The sequence below is a fragment of the Lynx canadensis genome, chromosome A2 (assembly GCF_007474595.2).
Source record: "Lynx canadensis isolate LIC74 chromosome A2, mLynCan4.pri.v2, whole genome shotgun sequence".
NCBI classification, from domain to species: domain Eukaryota; kingdom Metazoa; phylum Chordata; class Mammalia; order Carnivora; family Felidae; genus Lynx; species Lynx canadensis.
This window is the reverse complement of record NC_044304.2, coordinates 3,403,186-3,425,264: the sequence shown is the minus strand read 5'-3', so window position 1 is coordinate 3,425,264 and position 22,079 is coordinate 3,403,186. Positions and strand designations below refer to the sequence as shown.

The 22,079-nt window shown below is 58.2% G+C and overlaps 1 protein-coding gene across 1 annotated transcript in view; it reads right to left on the bottom strand.

The window, feature by feature from the left end:
- Positions 1–9,685: 9,685 nt before the first annotated feature.
- Positions 9,686–22,079, bottom strand: part of UHRF1 (ubiquitin like with PHD and ring finger domains 1) — a 34,198-nt gene continuing 21,804 nt past the window's right edge. Inside the window, 13 exon segments of the mRNA XM_030293032.1 lie at positions 9,686–11,245; positions 14,382–14,449; positions 14,452–14,485; positions 16,143–16,324; positions 16,399–16,480; positions 16,482–16,559; positions 18,203–18,243; positions 18,246–18,277; positions 18,279–18,337; positions 18,417–18,427; positions 18,430–18,477; positions 18,480–18,577; positions 21,724–21,830. Coding sequence (XP_030148892.1) covers positions 11,099–11,245; positions 14,382–14,449; positions 14,452–14,485; positions 16,143–16,324; positions 16,399–16,480; positions 16,482–16,559; positions 18,203–18,243; positions 18,246–18,277; positions 18,279–18,337; positions 18,417–18,427; positions 18,430–18,477; positions 18,480–18,577; positions 21,724–21,830 — 987 coding nt within the window. The 3' untranslated portion in view covers positions 9,686–11,098.

The following is a 22,079-nucleotide window of genomic DNA, read 5'->3' as shown; positions in this document are numbered from 1 at the left end:
CTTTCTTCATTTTGGGGTTGTTTTGGTGGATGAAATCGTAACATTTTCTGTATTTCTGTATTTCCAGCAGTGTTAATTTCCCTTGAAACAAACCAGGACCCCCCCTTTTTTTAATCTAGAGTGCTTCGATGTAAAAAAGATAGAAATTCATTCATTCAACAAAAGGGCGTTCACCGAACACCCACCGTGTGCCGGGCTGCCCTAGGTGCTAGGGAGACACGCGGCAGCCAAGACAGATGTCACTTCTATAGCGTGGACCTCACGCCCTGGCGCAGGTGTCCCCAAACCACAGCCCACAGCTCAAGCCCCGCTCACTACCTGTTTCTGCACAGCCTCCGAGCGAAGAATGGTTCTGACATTTTTAAGTGATGAGGTGAGAAAAAAAAAATCAAAAGAAAAATAGCTCATCACATGCAAAAAGTATGTGAAATTCACAATTCTGTGACCATGAATAAAGTTTTATTGGAAAACAGACACACTCGTTTATTTCCATACTTTCGTGCTACGATGGCAGAGCAGTGGGGACAGAGACCGGCCTGTAAAGCCAACACTATCTACTCTCTGACCCTTCACAAAAGGAGCTTCTGTCCTCTGAACGAGATGGACCATAAACACATAAACAGCTTAATATGTATTTACAGCAGGGCTAAATGCAAAGATGAAAAGGCAGGGCGGGGAGAGAGGGTGGTCGCAAGGGTGAGTTTAGGCAGTGTGGTCAGGGACGGCCTCTGAGCAGAGACCTGAATGACAAGGAGCCAGCTGGCTAGAAGAGTGCAGGGACAGCAAGTGCAAAGGCCCTGAGGCAGGGAAGCTGGTTAGGACTGAGAGAGCAGGCACGGGAGGGGGAGGAGGAGGGTGGGGAGAAAGGACAGATCGCAGAGGACAGAGCAGGGAGGCCACGGGAAAGAGTCTCGAGTTTTTTCCAGGGACAACAGGAAGCCACCAGAGGGTTCTGAGGAGAGGAAGACCGTTTTTACAGTTTCCAAAAGCTCCCTGAGGGAACAAGACTGAAAAGTGACAGACCAGATGCCAGGGATACCCTCTCTAACCAACGAGACCCTCAAAATCCAATTCATCCAACAACAAAATCAATTCCTCAATCCACCCCGCCCTTGCTAATGGCGTGACACAAACTTTTCTTGTTAACGTCGTAGTTAAATCCATTTCGTTGTAGATCTGCAACCAGCTTATTAACAGACCCACGACTTTGGGGACATTTCTGTTCAGGAGGAGGCGAGATTAAGGACGTGAGTCACCTTCAAGTCGACTCAGAGAGAACTGTTAAGCAAAGTGACAGGAAGGGGTATGGCGGGGGGCTGGGGGGAGCAGGAGAGGTGAAAGCCTGGGCAGGGCGCCCAGGGGGGTTCGTGACGGGAACAGCCCTTGAAGACCCCTGCACCATGGCGGTGGGGGGGCCTGGGGGAGTCTGTGGGTGTGCGCCTCTCCTGGAGTGGAAGCTACAGGCTGGGAAGGCCAGAGCGGCAGTCGGGAAGGAGGACCCGGACAGCCAGGCTGCGTAGGCCGGCACCGTCTACAAACACGGGCCCCTCCCTATTCAAGAACGGAGGGGAGGAGGGGGACAAAGGAAACCAGAACCTGAGGCAGATCGGGGTCACAACCAAATATCAGGGTTAAAGGCTAAGTGACAGGCTCTCAGGGCGACTGCGTGCCCCAGGGGACATCTGCGGTTGTCACACTGGGGGTGGCTCCTGACATCAAGGGGGTGGGGCCAGGGATGCCGCTCAGCCCCCTACGGAGCTCAGGACGGTCCCATGGAGAAAAATCCAGCGGAACGGTGACAGGCAGAGGGAACCCTGGAGAGACTGCAGCAGCAGTCAGCCCAGTCCCGCTCAGAGCTCCTGGTGCCACACGAGACGCTCGGTGCCTCTCATCCCCTCCGCTCCCCGCAATGACCTACGAGGGGCTCTCGCTGTACCCATTTTACAGATGAGAAATGCAAGGCCCAGGGAAGGAAAGTGACTGACTCCAGAGGAGGGATTTGAACCCAGGTCCCTCAGACTCGGAAGCCTCTCTGGGGACAGGAATCCAGAGACACCGCCAAGAACAGCAGGTCAGAACGGGGTCCCGGTTCGGCACTCTCCTCCGCCGCCCGGCACCCTCAGCCAGAAGCGGAGGCACGGGGGGCGGGGCAGGAAAGAGCTGGGGCACTGAGGCCCCGCAGAGCAGCCCCGGGGACAAGTCTCTGGGGCAGAACCAGGAACCCTGGCCGGCCCGGGGCCGCGGGTGAGGCACGGTGGGGACCGAGGGGGTTTGCGGGGCCCTCCCAGTCGTGCCCTCTGCCAGGAGTTCATTTGTTCTCCACCCCCGCCCCCCCCAGCTTGGTTCTTGAGCAAGCGACCGGCCCGAGGTCACACACACAGCTCTGACCCGCACACGCTTCCGGATCCCGGGAAAAAAGCCACCCAGAAAGGCCCGTCAGCCAGCGCCTGGGTCCATCGGCACGCATCCCCTGGTGCTGCCTGTTCCTGAACCAGGCCCCACGGATGGTGGACTTCACACCCCAGGGCGCCCACCTGTCCCTTCCCCCGCTAACACCGAGGCCCCCTGAAGTTAGGAATTCTCCATAACCTGCTCCAACGCTCAAACGTGCCCACTGTCACAGGTGTCAGATAGAACCCAGGAACAGATGGCCGAGTCCCTCCAGGGGAAGGGGGCGGGGCGCTGGAGGGCAGGGGCGAGAAACCAGCAGAGAAGGCGGCCAAACGAAATGCAGGACCAAGTACAGAGTCGCCAGGGTGGGGGAAAGGGGCACAGTGGGGGGCGGGGGGGGGGGGTCGCTGTCCACCCCAGAGCCCAGAGGACTCCTGCGGGATGGCACAGGGACAGGGAAACTACAACAAAGGCCGGGCGGGTCCTAAGTGACCCGTTAGCAACACCTTTCGATTCCAGCAGTTAACATTTCCTCAGCAGCCCACCCACAAAGAGGAAAGGATTCGAAACCCCGAGAAAATCAATCCTCCCGACACCCGTGTATATCTATTTCGGGTCAATGGCTACACGCTCACGCGAATGGACACACAGCTCACCGGCGGGGACGGACACAGCGCCCGCGTGCGTCCGCCACAACACCTGGGCGCTTGTGTGCAACCGCACCCCCGCCACCCCCTTTGCTCCCCAGCGGCGACGTCCCCCAGGGCAGGGCAGTCTGACCTGCACGGTGTCCCCAGCACAAATGGAAGAACACCGGGGTTGGCCAAGCATCCAATCAGAAACACGGAAAGAGGGCCAGCGAGTTTCAGAAACCCTCGACTCAGACAATCACAAGTTGACTCCGCGACTTTCCCACTCTGTCCTTCAGGGTTCCAGAAAACAAACTGCAGGGAGGAGAGAGGCCATCCACGGCTCTCCCAGAGGTGGCAAGAAAAGGCTGGCCAGCGAGTTGACAATCCCTCCCCAAGCCTCATAAGGAAGCTATTATTTGAGAATTAGGGGAGTCATTAGCTCTCGGATGGCACCGATAAAAGCCCGTAGAGTCGTCTAATGAGCCCGTCTTAGGGGCTTTCTGCCGCCCGGAGACAGCCACGTAAATGGTTGTGCAGAGCCGTGGGGCAGGGCCCCCAAGCCTTAAATGCAACCCCAGTATCCTCAGACCCCAAGGCAGAGCCAGCACCCAACGGGACCCAAGGGAGCTTGCTGAATAAATGCCACTGGCAGAGACACACGGAAAAGAACACACACCGCGCGTGTTCCAGGATTACTGGACCCCACGGGTTACCGGACCCACCTTCCCGCTAGTTTCCTAACTCGGGAAACAGTTCCCCAGGTGCACCCGAATTAGGAAAACAAAAGCCTCCTCCCCCAACCAAACAGCCGGGGACGCACCAGAGCGCAGTCCGGGCCTCCCGCACCCCCAGAGGGGGGCAGAACAATCTCGTGGAAAGCCTTCCACCGCGCCCAGGTGGGCACGCACCCCACGGCACCCGGGGTCATCGCGCCCACCGCGCGCACACCCAGGCCCTCGCACACTGCCGGGCCGGGGCCGGTCCCTTTCAGAACGAAGCCGAGCCCCAGCTCCCACGGGGAAGGGACGAGACGGGACGGCCCAACGGGGTCGCCGCGGGGAGCGACTCCACAGTCTATTTCTACAGAGACGGGGGTCTTCGGGACGACGACGGGGCTCGGAGGGGGAGGCACTGAGGGGACGCGTCCGGAAGCTGCGAGGTGCATACCAAGTGGACACGGTTTTTAATTTAAAAAATCCAGACCGCACGCCTCTCTTCGGGGGCAGGTGTGGAAGCCGCGACGGCGCGGCGGGCTGCCTCGGGGCGGGGGTGGGGGGCAGCGACGGCCACGGCGGGGGGCGCCACCGGGCAGCGCCCCGGCGGCCCCACCGGGGCGCGCAGAGCGGCGGACGCGCAGGCGGGCGCTGGCCGGGGCCTGGGATCGCCGGCGCTCGCGAGCTCTCCGTCTCGGCCTCTCTCCTCATTTTGTTTAATTATCAGGATTGTTGTGAATAATAAAGAGGGGCCCGGCCGGGCAGGGCCGGGCCGGGCCGGGCCACCCACGCTGTCATCTTTTGGGGCAGGGAAGGAGGGGCAGAAAACGGAAAAGACAAGAGAGAAAAAGGAAAAGGCAAGGACGAAAAGAAGAAAGAAAAAGGGAAAGACAGGGAAGGAAGAGGAAGAAAAAGAAAGAGGGAAAAGAAGGGAGAAAAAAAAAAGGGAAGGCGAGGGGTAAAGAAAAAAAAACGAAGAGATGGAGGGAAAAAGAGACGGAGGCAGAGGAAAGAGAAGGGAAGCGAAAGAGGAAGGGGAGAGCGAGGAAAGGGAGAAAGAAAGAAGAAAGGGAGAGAGGAGAGGGGGGGAGGAGGAGGAGGCAGGAGGATGAGGCGGCGGCTGAGGCGGGGGCAAGAGATCCAGACGCGGGGGCCGCCTAAGCGGGCTAATGCGGCGGACTGCGCGCGGACCCGGGCGGAGCAAGGGCGCGCATCACAGACCTCGGCGTCGCACCCAGGCCCCGCTCGGGGGGCCCCGATCGGTCGCTGGCGGCCGAGCCTCCGCGAGGCGCCCCGGGCGGGGCTTATGAGGGCGCGCGCCAGCTCCGCCCTGGCTGCCATTGGGCCCCGAGCCCACGCCCGCGCGCCCATTGGCTGTCGCTGACAGCTCCGCCCCTCCCCTCCGCCGGGCCCATCAACATCGCACGACCCGCCCCCCGCGCGCCTCGATTGGGCGGGTACAGGCCCCGGCCTCGTCTCCCCATTGGCTGGCCGGACGGGACACGCCGGCGCCCACCCACGTGCCCGCTGACCGGCTCCGTTTTCATTGGAAGCGGCGCACGCCAGTCAAGGCAGCAGCCACCAACCCGACGGTGGCTGGGCCTCGGATTGACAAGGGCGCCTCGGGGACCGCCCAACGACCGCACCGGGGCAAGTGAGCATTGGCTTGCGGGGTGAGCCCGAGGCGCGGACTGGCTGAGGCGAATGCCAATCAGGGCCCGGGCCCCGCCCCGGTTATCAGGCTGCAACTGAGTACGTGAGACCTAGCACAACATCAGCACCAGGCCGGGGTGGCACGGCGACGGGGTTCGAGACTCGCGGCCGGAACTTGGACGCAGAGTTTCCCACTCCTTTAAATCCCGAGGGGGGACACAGCTCCGGTGCAATCCATTTAACAAAAGAACTGGAGGAATATAAAGTCAAGCAGCAAGCGCCCCTCCTCTGCCCCCCCAAAAAGCCAAATGTATTTCCATCACAATCAACAAACCTTTGCAGACCCGCAACGCCCTCGGGGTAGTTAGGTGCGCTTCCCCGAGTTCCCTAACACAAGACAGTCCCTAACACCAAGGTTCGAAGGTCCGCCGGGCTCCACGCCTCACTGGGACCTCTCTGGGCCTCGGTTACCCCTGTGAAGTCGCTAACGATGGTAACAGCTCCCTCCACCGCCTGCCCCTCCTCCAGGGATGTTGCAAGAATGAGTGGGGCCAGACACACAAAGGGCTTGCGTGGGTGGCTTCTCATGAGTGGGTTTACCACTGTCATTGCTGTTACCGTTTGCGCAGTAGACAGCAGTGGGGCGCGCACCGGGCCGCAGGCAGGCATGCAGATCAGCCGCAGGAGTTTCTCCAGTAACATTGTAAATATTATCCACCCTGGACCCCGGGAGGTCAGGTACTTCATGCAACGCCTTCAGCGGTTACAGGCTGCAGCGCAGGGTGCAGCCGTTTCCAAGGCGGTGCTCTACACCAGAACTAGTCAGGGGACTTAGGGCACGGGGCGCTCTACAGGACTTTCAACCGTGTAGCAGTTTAACAAGAGGTGGGTCTACACGCCCAGCCCTGGATCCATCCCCTACCCACGTTGGTGAGCAAGCTGCAGAATGGTCCAGAACTCTGTATCCAGCAACCGACGTTATGGACACAAACACAGAGACCAGTGTCGTGTGGCTTCTAAGGGCACGCATCCGTGTCAAGGCACACAGAAAGGCCGCCCCGAAATGGAGAAAAGGACACCTTTGGAGAGGGGATAGATCCGCACTGCTAAAAAGAGTAGTCAGTGGGGATGTGAATCTGTTCAGGGAGGTTTTCAATTCTCATGGGACTGTATTCATACATTCCTCGTGTAGTTTAAATTTAATTTTAAAGATGCCAAGTAGTAACTGCCCCCAAGGAACTCCCGAACCAGTGGGAAACACAAACGCATTTGAGCATGGCAACACGGCATCCACGATGCAATAATGGAGGGGATCCCCCCCCACTCACCACCACCCCCCCTTATTCTACTTCCAAGTTTATCCTCTAAGACCGTAAATATCAGGTGTTTGGATTTCACAGACTCTGAAATCCTTTTTTTTTTTTTTTTTTAATTAGAGCACCTAAATAGGTTGCCAACTTTCTTATCTTGTGTAGGGAGACTTTAAAACACCACCTATTATGTAAAAATCTGAACGACTGTAGAATCCAGATGGGAGGAATATTCTGGGGTTCACCATAACTTTCTGTTTGAAAGTTTGCATAATAAAAGGTTAGGAAAAAAGCATGATCGTTGCCATTTAACTAAAAAAGTGTCCTGTGCAAAGTAGGAAGGAAACACTCAGAATTTTCAAAGGGACAAATTCGCATGGGGATAAATCACCTGGGTTTTCTCCAAGTCTTTGCAGACAGGTGCGAATCTCAGGCAAGGCTGGTACTGGGAGCCACCCTGGATCTCTCCCTGAACAAGCCAGGGGGCCTTCTGCACCAGCCCCGGGGGGGGGGGGGGGGGGGCTGAGAGAGAGGGAGACAGAATCCCAAGCAGGCTCCGCAGCATGGAGCGCCACGTGGGGCTCAAACCCATGAACCAGAAGATCGTGACCTGAGCCAAAACCAAGAGTCAGACACCTGACCGACTGAGCCACCCAGGTGGCCCTGGAGGGGGCTCATTTCTAACTGGTCTTCATCTTCCCCAGAAGGGCAAGGTACAGGGCTGGGACTCCCCTCCCACACACAGGCCAGTCTAATGCAGAAGTACAGATGGTTGGAAAGGCATCTCCTTTGTGTTTAAAAAAAAAAAAAAAAAAATTCCTTTTTAGAAGTACATTCAGAGGAGGAATCCCAACGTTCCATTTCACTCCAAGTATGTATCACTGGACATCCGTGTAGGTTTCACATTTTTGAACACACACACGAATACGCACACGCCAGACCACCGCTCACATCTGTTCGTTTCCTAAGGTGCTAGACAGAGTGGTAACTCGGGAAATGAACGGAAATGAAGAGAAAACCGGCACAAGGCAGTAGGTCTTTTGACTTTTTTTTTTTTCCACATATATCCAGTTTTCAAATGTTCCAAAGGGATCACGAGCCAATTTTATAACCCAGAGTAGAATAAAGGAAGGGAGGTTTACGTTAAAAACTCAACTAGGGATGCCTGGGTGGCCCGGTCCGTAAAGCATCGGACTCTGTTTCCGCTCAGGTCATGATCTCGAGGTTCGTGGGTTTGAGCCCCAACATCGGGCTCTGTGCTGACAGCTCGGAGCCTGCCCGGGATTCTCATTCTCTCTCTCTCTCTCTTTCGCTCTCTCAAAATAAATAAACTGAGAAAAAAAAACCATTAGGAAAAATGAAGTCAACCAGGTGGGGGCAGTCAGTCAAGCACCTGACTCTTCATCTCAGCTCAGGCCATGGTCTCGTCATTCATGGGTTCGAGGCCGGGTCAGGGCTTTGTGCTGACAGCGATGCAAGGCCTGCTTGGGATTCTCTCTCTCCTCTCTCGGCCCCTCCCCTCGCTTTCACATAAACTTTCTCTCAAAGTGAATAAAAAATGTAAAAAAAGATCACAACAAAGTCAACCGGGTGGATTTAAAAACGGGTGGTTAATCCATATAATGGAATATTATTCAGCCTTTAAAAGGAGTGAAACAGTGACACGTGTTCCCATGTGAAGACCCCCGAACGCACGACGCTCAGGGGGGGAACCAGACACGAGAGGCCACGCGGGGTGTGAGTTCACGCGTGTGAAACGTCCCAAACAGGCTCATCCACGGACGGGAAGGGGGCTCGTGGGGGCCGGGAGAGGGGGATGGGATTCCTTTTTAGGGTGAGAATGTTCCGGAACTAAAGGTGATGGTCGCGGGACTCTGAACATACTAAACACGAGTTAACTTTACACTCTAAACGGGTGAACTTGAGGGCAACGCGAAATGTATCTCGATAAAGCGGTTACATAACCATAAAAACCAAAGCAAACCAGGAAAGAAATACGCCTAATATTGTGATCGCTTCTGCCCGGCATTTCCACAGTTTCCTGGGTTTCGCTAGTTTTTAACAAGAGACGTTGTTCGTAACTTTTAAGATGAGAGGAACGTCCAAAAAGCCAACAGTCTCGACAACGAACCCACCTCCGTGTGCTCTGCCCCTGGGGGCTGGGGGGCCGGCCTGGGGCACGTCTGGGGCACTTCCTCTGCGCGTTCACAGTTGACATTTGACACACCACGAAAATGACCCAGGCAAGAAGTGTTACAGCTCGAAGGACTTGAGTATTTCCGCAGAGGAGCACAACCATCAGCAAACCTAGAACATTCCCCTCGCCCCGCGAGGGCAGCCCGGCCCCTTTAGCTCTCTGCCCCGCCCCCACCCAGCATGCTTTCAAGGGCACACGTGATGCATCGCGAGGACCAAACGGGGCAGAACGTCTTCCTGGCTATCAAGTCAGATCCGCCCGCGTCAAGGAAAGGTGTGGGGACCAGGTGGATGGAAACTCTTCCCTCTGCAGGATTCAGCTGCGCCCTTCCCTGCAGTCGATGGTTAACCCGTCACCATCCTTGACCTCCAACTTCTGCTGGAGACAAGAGAGCGTGTCAGGCCGTCAGTAGCCCCCTGGCCCGCAGAGACCTCTCTAGGATCATGTGACTTCAGGCCGAGCTCCTAATGGAGGGGGTGGCTGTCCGTTTCCTCACACGTAAACGGGAACAGTACCACTGACCTTGGGGAGCAGGAAGTGAGCCCTGGTTCCAAGCCGGAAGGCTGGATGTGGCCCCTTGGCTCGGGCTGGTGGGCCCTGTAAAAGTCCCAGCCCAATCACGGCACACCGCCTTGTCGTCAGTCCGTCCTCTCCTCTGGAGGGGACGGATGCCACCTGCCAGGCCTGTCTTCCTGGGGCTTTCGTGAACAGAACGCGCAATACGGGGAACCGAAGAGGTCCCCGCCTGGCAGACCACAAAACCATTCGCCGACAGAAGACACAACCCGATGCATCTGTAAAAGGCATTTATTCCAAGAATCTAAAATTTGGACAAAGAATATTGAACTGTTTAGAAAAAGCCTACACGGGATTTCGCTGTTTCTTCCTAATACGTTAACAACCTAATAATAAGGAAAAAAGAAAGACTTTTTAAAACGACACCACTCCAGTTTGTCTGCAGTTATGGGATTTAAAATATTCCTGTTCTATTGAGGTAAAAGCTGCAAACTTTGGTAAAGTTAGAAAAATTAACAAATCATTCCAAAAAAATACAAAACCAAAAAAGAAAACAAAACAAAACAAAACCAGAAACACAACCAAACCCTAAGTTATAGTTTTCTTGGTACATATACAATAACTACAAAAAAATTTCATTCAGAAAAAAAGTACTTAAAAAAAATTCCCTCTTAGAATTCTCGATCGGGGAGTTGAAAATTCAGTGGAAAGGATGGACAAAAAAGAAATCTCCCCCAAACACTCACCCGCTATCGGGAAGAACAGGTTAACCACAGTTTTAGGATCTGGTTGGCATTTTCGACGATTCAGTGCTAAAAAGAGAGCCCCACGTTTCCAACAGAAGAAAAGACCCAAAGGCACTTGAACATGGCTTCGAACGTCCGCTTCCGTGGCGCGGCAGACGAGACAGCGGGCACTCGGCCGCCCGCCCAGCCCCGCGCGGAGGTCCGGGGGCGGCGGCTTCGGGGCGACTCCTGTCCGCTCACCCCGGGGGAGGAGGGCTCTGCGTGGGGCGGCTGCCACGTGAAAGCAAACTTGGGGGATGGCTTCGGGGCCGGAGGGGGCTCCTCGCTTCTTGTCACCCTCCCCGTGGGTGACGGTGGGGCCGGCCACCCCCGGGCCGCCAGCAGGCGCTGCCTTGCTGGCTTCTAGGCGGCAAGACGCGCGGTCAGGGAGATGCGCTCGCTTTCAACTTCGGAGGCCGAAGCCACGCACCTTGAAAAAGATTGTTCTGGGCGGCCGGGCGCCTTCTGGCTCGGCGGCGGCGGGAACTTCAGGGAACTTGGCGCCGGGAACACGAGCAGCCTTCGCGCCAAGGCGTTTTGAATTCCATCTTCGGAAAAAATTGTTTGTGTTTGTTGTTCTGCTGATAAACTGCAGGCTTTGTATTTTTCTAAAACCGAAACACAACACTGAGAAGTCCAACTTTCTTTCCTTCTTTCTTCGAGCCGTAATACAAACTCTGGGAAATGTGTAGGTTAAAACAAAACAAAACAAAACAAAACAAAACAAAACAAAACAAAACCAAACCAGGAAGACGAGGCTTTTTAGGGAGTGGAGGAAAAGCTACCTGTTTAAGTTAAGCCCACTAAAAACAAAAGAGGGGGCCAAGACCCCTGTGACACGTTTTTTTTTTTTTTTTTTTTTTTTCCAAAAAAAACACTACCGGCGAGAAGCGTTTGAGGATCACCGCCCGCTGCCGTAGCCGGGGAAGAGCTGGTTGAGGACGGCCTGTAGCGGCTGGTTCACCTGCATGGCGTAGCTCCGGCCCAGGTCGTAGCGGCAGGCCGGGCAGCTGAACACCTGCGCCCGGAAGGATCTGTCCAGGCAATCCTGCAAGACAGAGGGGGGTGAGCGGCACCGGCCGAGCCAGCCGCCCGCGGCCCCAGGACGGAGCCAGCGACAATTACCGACGTCTCACAGGGTCCGGAGGCCCCTCCTGACCGTCGGTCTCGCTTTCTACCTCTAGCCTGGCCTCCCCGGGGCTCCTCACGGACTCCAAGCTCGTCCCGGCCTCCAGGCCTCGGTACTGAGGTCGCGCTGCCCCTCAGCTCTGTCCTCTGGCTCCCCTGGCACTCACGCCTCGGCTCGGGCCGCCTCCTCAGAGGGCCCTTCCTTGATGACCCTCGAATGTCAGAAGCGGCCCTCACCCTACCTTTTTTTTTTTTTTTTTTTTTTAAGAGAGCACAAGCTGGCGGGGGCAGGGGGCGGGCAGAGAGGGGGAGACAGGATCCGAAGTGGGCTCTGCACGGTCAGCACTGAGCCCGATGCTGGGCTCAAACTCACAAACGTGAGATCAGGACCTGAGCTGAAGCCAGACCCTCCACCCCCCCCCCCCCCGTCTTAAAATGGCACCTTCCACCTTCCGGGAATCATCTTCCACGAATGTCCTCGTGGGACACGGACCAGACAGTCCCCACCAGCACCAAGCACAGGACCCCCACGTGTAGTACGTGCTCCATAAACGTGTGCTGGTGGGGAGACAGGGAGGAAGGGAAGGAAGGATCTCTGGCCCTGAGCCAGATTTCCGTCTGGGTTCCAACTCGATTCTCAACCGAGCGGCCGCTGGAGAAGAAAGCCGGGTGGGGAGAGCGGAGCAGCGGACCAGCCCGGGAGAGCCAGCCGCCCGCTCTCACAAGCGGAGCCGCCAGGCACCCGGCCGGGACCCCGCACACAGGGATGCGAGCACTGGTGGGTGTGTACCCGACGGATGGCGTCGGGCGCCTGGGGGAAAGGACAAACTCGACACAGGAGAAAGCCTGCTGGTGCCACGGCACATCTGACCGCCGTGCGCAGCCTGTGGCTTCCTGTCTTAGTCACAAAACTCCCGCATCCTTGCCAGTGAGGTCTACGGCCCTGATTCCTGGGACGAAAAACACGACTAAGATTCGGGTCCACGCTCAAAATTCCGGCTGTGGACTGCTGCGTTGTTCACGACGGCCACAAGATGGAAACACCCCAAGCGTCCATCCACACGCTGGGATATCATCCAGCCTCAGGAGGAAGGACGTCCCGCCACCTGCCGCCGCATGGACAGACCTGGAGATCACCGTGTGCAGTGACAGGAGCCGGACACAGAAGGACTCGTCCCGCGCGACCCCACGCACAGGGGGTCCCCAGAGGAGTCCCGTCCACAGGGACAGAGAGCGGACGGTGGGAGCCAGGGGAGGGGCAGGGGGCGGGGAGTCCGTGTTTCATGGGGAAAGAGTCTCAGTCTGGGGAGGTGGAAAGTTCTGGAGATGGAGGGTGGGGGTGGCTGCATGACAGCGTGGGTGTGCCTGATGTCAGAGAGCTGTGCGCCTGGAGATGGTGAATAAGGCAAGTTTTACGTTGTGGGCATTTTACGACAATAAGGTAATTTTTCAATCAAGTGAAACCAAAGTCGGGGGCACCTGGGTGGCTCAGTCGGTGGACTGACTTTGTGGCTCAGGTCATGATCTCACGGTTTGTAAGTTCAGGCCCCGCCATCGAGCCCACGTCGGATCCGGGGTCTCCCCCCTCTCTGCCCCTCCCCCACTTGCTCACGCGCACTCTCTCTCTCTCAAAAACGAGCAGACGTCAAAGAAAACAAAATAAACCAAAATCAGATGCTAGGACGTGGGGGCCAAGGCCGCCTTCCTGTAGCACCCCTCCCCCCCCCCCCAAGCTGAGTTCTTGCAGCCCGTCCGTCCACGGCACCCACACCGGCTCCACGGCGAGGCTCGCCGCCAGACCCCCCACCATCCGCTCCTTCTCTGTGGCCTGACCCGGAGCCCACCGCAGCACCTGTCACTGGAGTCCGAAAGTGTCACTCCATTCCTCTGCACCGAGTCAACTGAGGCTCAGAGGGGCCGGGTGGCTCTCCAAGGCCACACAGCTGGGAGGGGCAGAGCCTTGCTTGGGGCACACGGGGCATCTCCCCCCGGCCACACGGCTGAAGGCACCGATCGGGCCACGAGGCCGGGCAGCGGGGCCCAAGGATGGAAAAGTGAAGGGCCTGACCCGCCACACTGCTTGGCGGTCTGAGCCCCTCCCCTGGCGTGACAGCTAACACTGAGGCCTGCACGGAGATGGCCCAAAGGCGAGAAAGGAGGCCCGCGACTCAGCCAGCCAGGGCAGGGCGCTCGGGAGGCGGGGACAGCCTGTTCTCAAACTGCCTGCCCGTGCCGCACAGAAGTCCCTAACGACCGACTCTGACCAGAAGACGCGGCAGAACGACCACGCTCACCGGTGCACCCCACCGAGCGACTCTGCCTCCGGCGGACACTGGGTGGTGTCGGGGACAGCTGCGGCTGTCAGGACTGGGGGTGCCTCGGGGAACCGAGTTGGGCGGGGCCGGGGATGCCGGTAGGCTTCCCCCCCCCCCCCACGGTGCCTGGGAAGCCCCCGCTCACCCTGTCTCGGCCCCTCCCAGGCTCCCCTCCCGCCCACCCTCATAAGAAGGACTACCCTCCGGGCCCATCTCCCACCCCTCGTCCCCTCGAGGCCCCCGCTGCCTGCCCGTCCAGGCTCCTGCCCCTGCCGCTCTGCCTACCCGGGATGCTGCCTCCACTAGGAAGCCCTCCCTCCTGCCCGCCCTTCCCGCCCCGGACCACAGCCACGGTGGGGGTTGGGGGAGAATGTTCCAGGGGAGGGGGGACCAGAGAACACGCCCGAGGCAGGCAGGCGAGGGGCCTGCTGGAGAGACAGGCACAGGGCCCCTATGGCTTCAGGTCACAGGGAGGTGGGCAGTGGCGGCCTAGGTCCCCGGTTTTACTCTGCAGCACGCCGGAGGCACGGGAGGATGAGGTGCAGGGCAGGGGGTGACGGGAGCCCGGGACAAAGGCCGGGAGGCCACCTGGACAGCCACGACCAGGCCCTGGGCCAGCCGGGCGCCTGGAGCACGTGGCGGCAAAGCCCCCGTGCCAGGGGGTGGCGGCAGGCGCGGGGCAGCGGGAGGTCACGCCGTCCCTTCGGCAGCTTCCGGCCCGGCCCACGGCCGCCCTCTCACCTTGCACACGTTGTGCTGGCACACGGTCGTGATGGGGCGAAACACCAGCTCTTGGCAGCAAATGCACTGAACGTCTCCTCCACTTTACTCAGGAACTTCTGGAACTGGAGGGAAGGAGAACGTGTGAGCCGAGCCAACCTCTGACCGGCACGCCCACCCAGGGCGGAGGCACCTGTCGCCCGCCCCCGGTTAACACAAGGAAAACAGCGGCCCCGAGAGGCCCCGAGTCCGAGGTGGGCTCGTCAGCGGCTGCTTGGGCGTCGGGGTCCACCGCTGGGGGCCACAGAAGAAGGCCTGTCAACGTGGAGCTCAGAGGCCGGGGGAGGGGGACCAAAGATGGGACAGGCGGCCCGGGACGCCGCAGCAGAGCTGGGAGGGCGGCGGGCAGCCGGGGAGGGGCTGCCCCGGGACGCTGCAAGGAGAAAGGCGACCAGGACGACGACACACGGCCGGCGGGGTCACGGCCCCCAAGACGCCACATCTGAATCCAGGACATGTGGTGTCACCTCGTGAAGCTAATGGGACTTTGCAGAGGGGTTAAGGGCGCTGAGACGGGACACTGCCCTGAGTTATCCAGGTGGCCCCACGTCATCACAAGGGTCCCTGTGAGAGGGAGGCGGAGCCCGGAGCGACGTGCGGGGCCCAAGGATGCGACACATGCAGACGCCGGGGAAGCACGGGAAATGGGTCGGGCCCTGGAGCTTCTGGAAGGAGCCGGCCCTGCCCGCACCTGGCTTTGGCCCCTAGGCACTCATCCGGGCTTCTGCCCTCCAGAACTGCGAGAGAATGAGGGTTTGTGTTGCCGTGAGCTCCCAAGTCCGTGGTCACATCGTCACGGCTGCCGCAGGAGTCCTGAGCAGGAGCACTGCGGGGGAAGGTCCTCACGGCCGAGGGACCGTGAGGGCGAAGGCCCGAGACAGGACGACTGGGACCAAGAGCTGGGGTGGCCTCAGTCGGTGAAACGCCTGGCTCCCGCTCACAACCTCACGGTTCGTGAGCTCAACCCCTACATCGAGCTCTGCACTGACAGCGTGGAGCCTGCGTGGGATTCTCTCTTTCACGGTCTCCCTGTCCTTCCTCTGTTCGCTCACTCTCTCCCCAAAGAAACTCAAAAAAGCAAAACAAACAAAAGAGGACATCAGAGTCGACAGGCAGGCCCTGAGCGTACATAATGGACTCTGGAGAGCGAGGCACGGGCCCGTGGTCAGGGGCCACGGGGCCGCTCACTTTCAGTGACCCGTCCATGTCATTTGCTACACTCAGAGCAGGAGGACCGAAAAAAGACAGGCCTGGTTTGGCGGTTCCTTAGAAAGCCGAGCACAGACTGACCTGACGATCCGGCGCCTGGGACCACGCCCGAGAGGGGAAAGCTGGGGACGTGCCCCCTCGGTGGGGGCGTATTTGCTTTGCACTTCTGTGTGCAGGGACAGAAGCCAGACACAGAGAGAATGTGCCGCGTGACCCCACACACAGGGGGTCCCTAGAGGAATCCCGTCCACAGAGACAGAGAATAGATGCTGGGAGCTGGGGGTGGGGGGGCGGGGGAGTCAGCACTTCATGGGAACAGAGGCTCAGTCTGGGGAGATGGAAAGTTCTGGAGACGGGTGGCGGGGGCGGCTGCACGACAGCGCGCGTGTGCCTGAGGTCGCTGAGCCGTGTGCTGAACGCAGTGATGATGCTGAACTATCTCTACCCGTCGCGGCGTAAACAAGGGTGAGGGGAGAGGCCGCCAAGGCCGGGCGTAGCGCGGTGAGGTAGGGCGGTGGGGGTGGGGGGGGCGGTGCTCACCGGCCCGTCTTTGAGCGACTTCAGGATCTCGCTCCACATGCTTAGTGTTGTTCTCGTCCTCCTTGATGAGGCTGCTCTGCTGGGCGTGAGGCTATAGGGCTCCACCTTGCTTTTTCTAGGTGTCCCTCGCGGGGACCCAGCGCCGGTCTTGCCCCCTGCCGGCACAGAGCGGAGTGGGTGAGGGCGGGCGGCTGAGCGCGCACGTGGGCGCCGCCCGCAGAGACACTAACTCCGGACTTGCACTTCCGCTTGCCCTTGCCCTTCTTGGGGGAGGTGAAGCCACCCTCCTCGTCCCTCGTCCTCGTCCTCGTCCTCCTCCTTGGCCTCCCTCTTGCTGTTCTCCTTCTCCTTCTCCCTCCTGGCCCGGGCCTCCAGGTAGCCTTCCGGGTACTGCAAAGGGTCAAGTCGGGCGGTGAGAAGCACAGGGTCCGGGGACCGGGGGCCGCCTCGGCCGGCGCCCTTTCCGCCACCTCACCCCATCGACATTCCGCCCGGTCCCCGCTCTGGCCTCCAAGCCTTGGACTCCCTCTCCCGGCTCAGCCTCCAGGGAGCCTCGGGCAAATGCACCTCCAACTGTCCAACTTCTCAGGAATAAGAGGGCTGAGGGAGCAGCGTGGCCCTGACGGGGTGGGGGGAAGCGGTCGAACGAGGGGACGCCTGGAAAACGCTGCGCAGCAGCTCCAGCAAGTGAGCGTCTAATTATCACCCTCGCTATTTACTTTTGTTAAATGTTTGTTTCTTTTTGAGAGAGAGAGCGTGCAAGCAAGCAGGAGAGGGACAAAGAGAGAGAGCACACACGAGCAAGCAGGGGAGGGGCAGAGCAAGGGAGGATTCAAAGCAGGCTCCACACTGAGGACGCGGGGCTCGAACCCAAGAACCGTGGGATAACGACCCGAACAGAAGTTGGACGCTCGGCCAGCTGGGCCACCCAGGCACCCTATTTCATTCAGAGCTGGGCAAACTCCTCCCCTCCCCAGGCGCCAGGCAGGATTTCTGCCTTCGGAGCCCCGCTGAGTCCCCGGAAGGAAAGGGGGCGCCCCGGGAGAACTTCATTTACAAAGAAGTGTCCTCAAGGCCCTTGCTCGCGAACCCAATTTAGAGGAGTCTGGGGCTCCTCTGGGGTCTGACAGGCATTACTGAGTTAGAACCCCATCTCCGAGGCACCTCCAGTCCTGTGGGACTTTCTGGGGTTTCGTCAAGAGATCGACAAGCTTCTTTAGGAACACAATCGTTAAGTCGTGAACATTCCGGGAGCTGGTGTTCCCGTCCCCTGGCTGTTTCCCTCTCCCGTTCCTTAGCCTCTGAAATTCTCGAGGTACAAAATCATGTTCAGAAGACGACTCTTTGGTGACCCTCGGGGGGTGGGGGGGGGGTATCTGATTCTCAGTGGCAATTAAGATTCCTTAAATAGTCCCCACCGACTTATCAGCTGTAGACACTCGCCGTAATGAACAGAAAAGCCATAATTATGGTGCAGCAAAGGCGCGCCCGCATGGGGTGAGCCCTGGGAGATGGGATCGGGAGGTGGGCGCCCTGGCTGCCGGGCGGAGGTGAGCGAGTGCTCGGAGGGCGTACCCTCCCCACGTCACACCGGTTTTGTGGGTTTGCCTGGAGGCGCCGTGGAGCCTGGCGAAAAGGAGGAAACCGGATTCCGCGCAGATTTCACACAAACCCCTCCCGGAACACAGCTCTCACAAGGAAGTGTGGTTCTCCACCCTGGAACCACGAACACAAACACCACCCGCCCACCCCCAAAATCCACGGGCTGAACGATCCAAAGGGTACAGCCGCGAGGTGCAGCCAGGTGCCAGAAATCACTTAAGATCACAGGAACCTGGGGGAGCTTCCGGCCGGGAAGGCAGGCCCCCACTGGCCGGGCCCTCGCTGCTCAAACTCCCTGAGGCAGGCTTGCCGATGCGACCGGCCGGAAGACGAGGGCGTCGCGGGGCAGCTCCTGGCTCCGCAGGCATTAGGCCAGAGGAGTCCAGAGCGGGGCTCCCAGGCGAGAGGCGGCAGGCCCGGCCTGGACGCACCTGCATGGTCAGCCCCAGCTTCTTGATCCGGTCCTTCCCTCCTTCGTCCAGGGACCGGGTTCCGCATCGTCCCGGGAGCAGGTAGCGCCACACCAGGAAGCCGGACTTGCCCTTCTCCGGCCAGTACCTCACGACCTGCGGGAAGAGGCCGGCGTCAGCAACGTGCGGGGTCTGGGGCCGCACGGGGCCGGCGGGGGCAGGCAGGGCCGCTCACCTTGTAGATGCGTCGTACCGGTTGCCCTCGGCGGGGGCGTACTTGCTGTGCTTCCGACCCTGACGTTCCGCACGACCCGCACCGGCTTCCCCGACCGCCAGTCCTTGGCCTCGGCCCCTTTGCGGTCGTTGATGGGGGCGCTGCAGTTCAGGGCCAGCGCCCTGTGGGGAGAGCGAGGCCCCGTGAGGGAGAGGCCAGCTGGCGTCCCCCCGAAAGAGAAGCTCACGCTCTCGCCACTAGGGCGCGGGCCTGACCTTCTCTGGAAAGAGGGTGTGGCAGACGGGGGTCAGGTTCAAAAGAGATCAGAGCGGGCTAGTGTGGCCCTGACTGTCCTTATGGGAAAAGGGTATGGGGGGGGGGGGTGTCTGGGTGGCTCAGTCGGTTCAGCATCCGACTCTTGGTCTCGGCTCAGGTCACGAATGATCTCATGGTTCGCGAGGTCGAGCCCCGGGTCCGGCTCTGGGCTGAGCGTGCAGAGCCCCACTTGGGATTCGGTCTCTCTCTGTCTCTCGCCCCTCCCCCGCTTGCTGTCTCTCTCAAAAGAAGTTTTAAAAGCTTTAAAAACATCAGTTAAAAAAAAAAAAAAGGAACAAGGAACGGAGGCACAGCACCGGGGGAGAAGCCCGCGTGAATGAGGCAAAGGCTGGAGGGACGCACCCACGAGCCACGGGACGCCAGAGACCGCCGGCGGATGCCAGCAGCTGGAAGAGGCCGGGGGGGGGGGGGGCGGGGGAGATGCTCCCCCACAGGCACACAGGAAGCACGGCCCCGCCGACCCCGGGATTTCAGGGTCTGGGCTCCAGAATTACGCAAGAATGAATTCCTGTTGTTTTACGAACCACCGGAGGAGCCACAGGACGCGAACACACCACGCGGAGGTGTGCGAACCCACGTGGGGCTGGGAGGCCCCAGGACGGGCAGACGGGGGGTCAGGCTCAGCACAGACGCACTGGCAGCGTCTTCGTGGCTCAGAAGGTGAGACGAGCTGCTGTGGACACGCGCTTCCTGAGGATGACTACAGAGGGTCCAGCTCTCATCCCGAAAGTGAGCTCAGGGCAGTCCCCGCATCGTCCAGGCTTTCCTGAACACGGGCCCCCAACAGCCACTGAAACTAAGATACTCCACTAGACAATAACTGTGTAACAAAGCACGCCCCCCCCCCCCCGGTATTTAGTTACCTGTTCTGTGATTTTGTTTATTTGCTTAAGTTTATTTATCTGAGGGAGAGGGGGAGAGGGGGAGAAAGCGCACGCACGAGCAGGGGAGGGACAGAGAGGATCCCCAGCAGGCTCCACATCACCAGCGCAGAGCCCGACTCGGAGCTCGAACCCACCGACCTCGAGCTCGTGAGCTGAGCTGAAGTTGGATGCTTCATCGAATGAACCACCCAGGCCCCCTGAATTCTGCGATTTTAGACAACGGTATGATAAATATCACTAGTGTAGAGGGGCGGGGGGCAGGGGAGGGGCTCGGTCGGCTAGGTATCTGACTCTTGATTTCGGCTTAGGTCATGATCTTGCGGTTCGTGAATTCAAGCCCCACATCGGGCTCTGCACTGACATCACGGAGCCTGCTCGGAGTTCTGTCTCCCTCTCTCCACCCCATCCCCACTCATGCACGCGTGCACGCTCTCTCTCCCCAAAAAAAAACTTTAAAAATAAAATCTTAAAAATATACACAGGTCACTACACATAAGATTTTCATGCTCTCGTGTCTCACAAACACACTTCCAAAGTAGAATTACGGGGTCACGGATAAGAACGTTTTCAAGGCTCTCTATACATATAGATAACTTTCCGAGAAGGTGGCACCCGCCTGTTTCTTTTTTCTTTTATTTTTGAGAGAGCGCAAGTGAGCGAGGGGCAGAGAGAGAGACAGAGAGACAGGGAGGGAAGGAGACTCCCAAAGCAGGCTTAAGTTCACCCAATATGGGGCTCGAACTCACGAACCCTGAGACCATGACCTGAGCCAAAGTCAGATGCTTAACCAACAGAGCCACCCAGGTGCCCCCGCATCTGTATTTCTACCAATGGTGGAACACTAGTCTAGGTCTTGACATTTCTCAACATTTTAGAGGTTTGGCCAATTTTACAGGGGAAAAAAATAGGAGTTTACCATCGCTTCAATCCGTATTCTCTGATTACCAACACGGAGTAAGTTTTCGTGGTCATTAAGGATGTGTGTTTCCTTTGTGAACGATCTGTGTGTCTTTTGCTATTCCCTATTAGTTTTTCTTATGATCTGCAACAGCTTTATATACGAGAACACAGCCATCACATACCATGTCCGTAGCAGACTTGTCCCCCAAATAGTCATCTGCCTTTTCATTCTACATATGGGTTTTATTGATGCAATGTGTAACATTTAGGTCATCGCATCTCTTGTCATTTTCTCGGTTTCATGATGCTTTTTGTGCTTACAAAATCCGTTGCCAATCTGCAGTGCGGGGTCGGCAATCACTGGCCCGCCACTTGGTTTTGCAAATAAAGTTTTGCTGAAACACAACCGTGCTTATTCATTTACGTGGGCTCTGAGGCTGCTTTTGTGCCACGATGGCAGCACTGAACGGTTACAACAGAGCCCATGCGGCCCACAAAGCCAAAAATATCCATAATCTGGCCTTTTAGGGAAAAGTTTGCTTTAACACATCTGAAGGACTTTAGCAAAAGGAACGTAAAAAAAATGGATGTTCGTCATCCCTACGTTCTACCACTTTTTCTTTTTTTGAATGGCAGACTTTTTTTTTTTTTTTTAATTTTTTTTTTTTTCAACGTTTATTATTTTTGGGACAGAGAGAGACAGAGCATGAACGGGGGAGGGGCAGAGCAGAGAGGGAGGGACAACAGAATCGGAAACAGGCTCCAGGCTCTGAGCCATCAGCCCCAGAGCCCGACGCGGGGCTCGAACTCACGGACCGCGAGATCGTGACCTGGCTGAAGTCGGACGCTTAACCGACTGCGCCACCCAGGCGCCCCATGGCAGACTTTTTTTAATGTTTGTTACTTTTGAGAGAGAGAGCACACGTGAGCAGGGGAGGGGCAGAGAGAGAGGGAGACAGGACCCGAAGCTGTCAGCACAGAGCCCGACTGAGGCGGGGCTAGAACTCACGAACCGCGAGATCATGACCTGAGTTGAGGTTGGACGCTTAACCCACGGAGCCACCCAGGCGCCCCTCCACCGCACTCTTAATGGGACTCTAACTTCCTGGACAGGACACCCAAAACAGAACCAACCCACCCCTGTGCAGCTTCCACAGGACGGCAGAGGCATGGCTGGAGAAGAAATAAGAAAACCCGCTTCGGCAAACCTGTTGGTGTTGGTGAGCTTCTGATCACAAGACTGCTCCGCGGTCCGCTTGTTGCCAGAAAGATCTCGACCACCGCTGCCCGTGTACGTGAAAGAATTCCCGTGGTCCTGAAACAGAGAAGGACAAGCTGAGCCCTCCACACACAGGAGCACAGACTCCACCGAAAAACAAACCCACACACGCCCGTTAGGGTGTCAACAGAGACACAGAACGTGACAAGTGCAGACAAGGACGTGGACAAATCGGGACGCCGTGAGGGACGAGGAAGAACGCAAACTGGCACAGCCACGATGGAAAATGGTACGAAGGTTCCTTGAAAAGTTAAAACTGCCATACGAAGCGGCAGGTCCCACTTC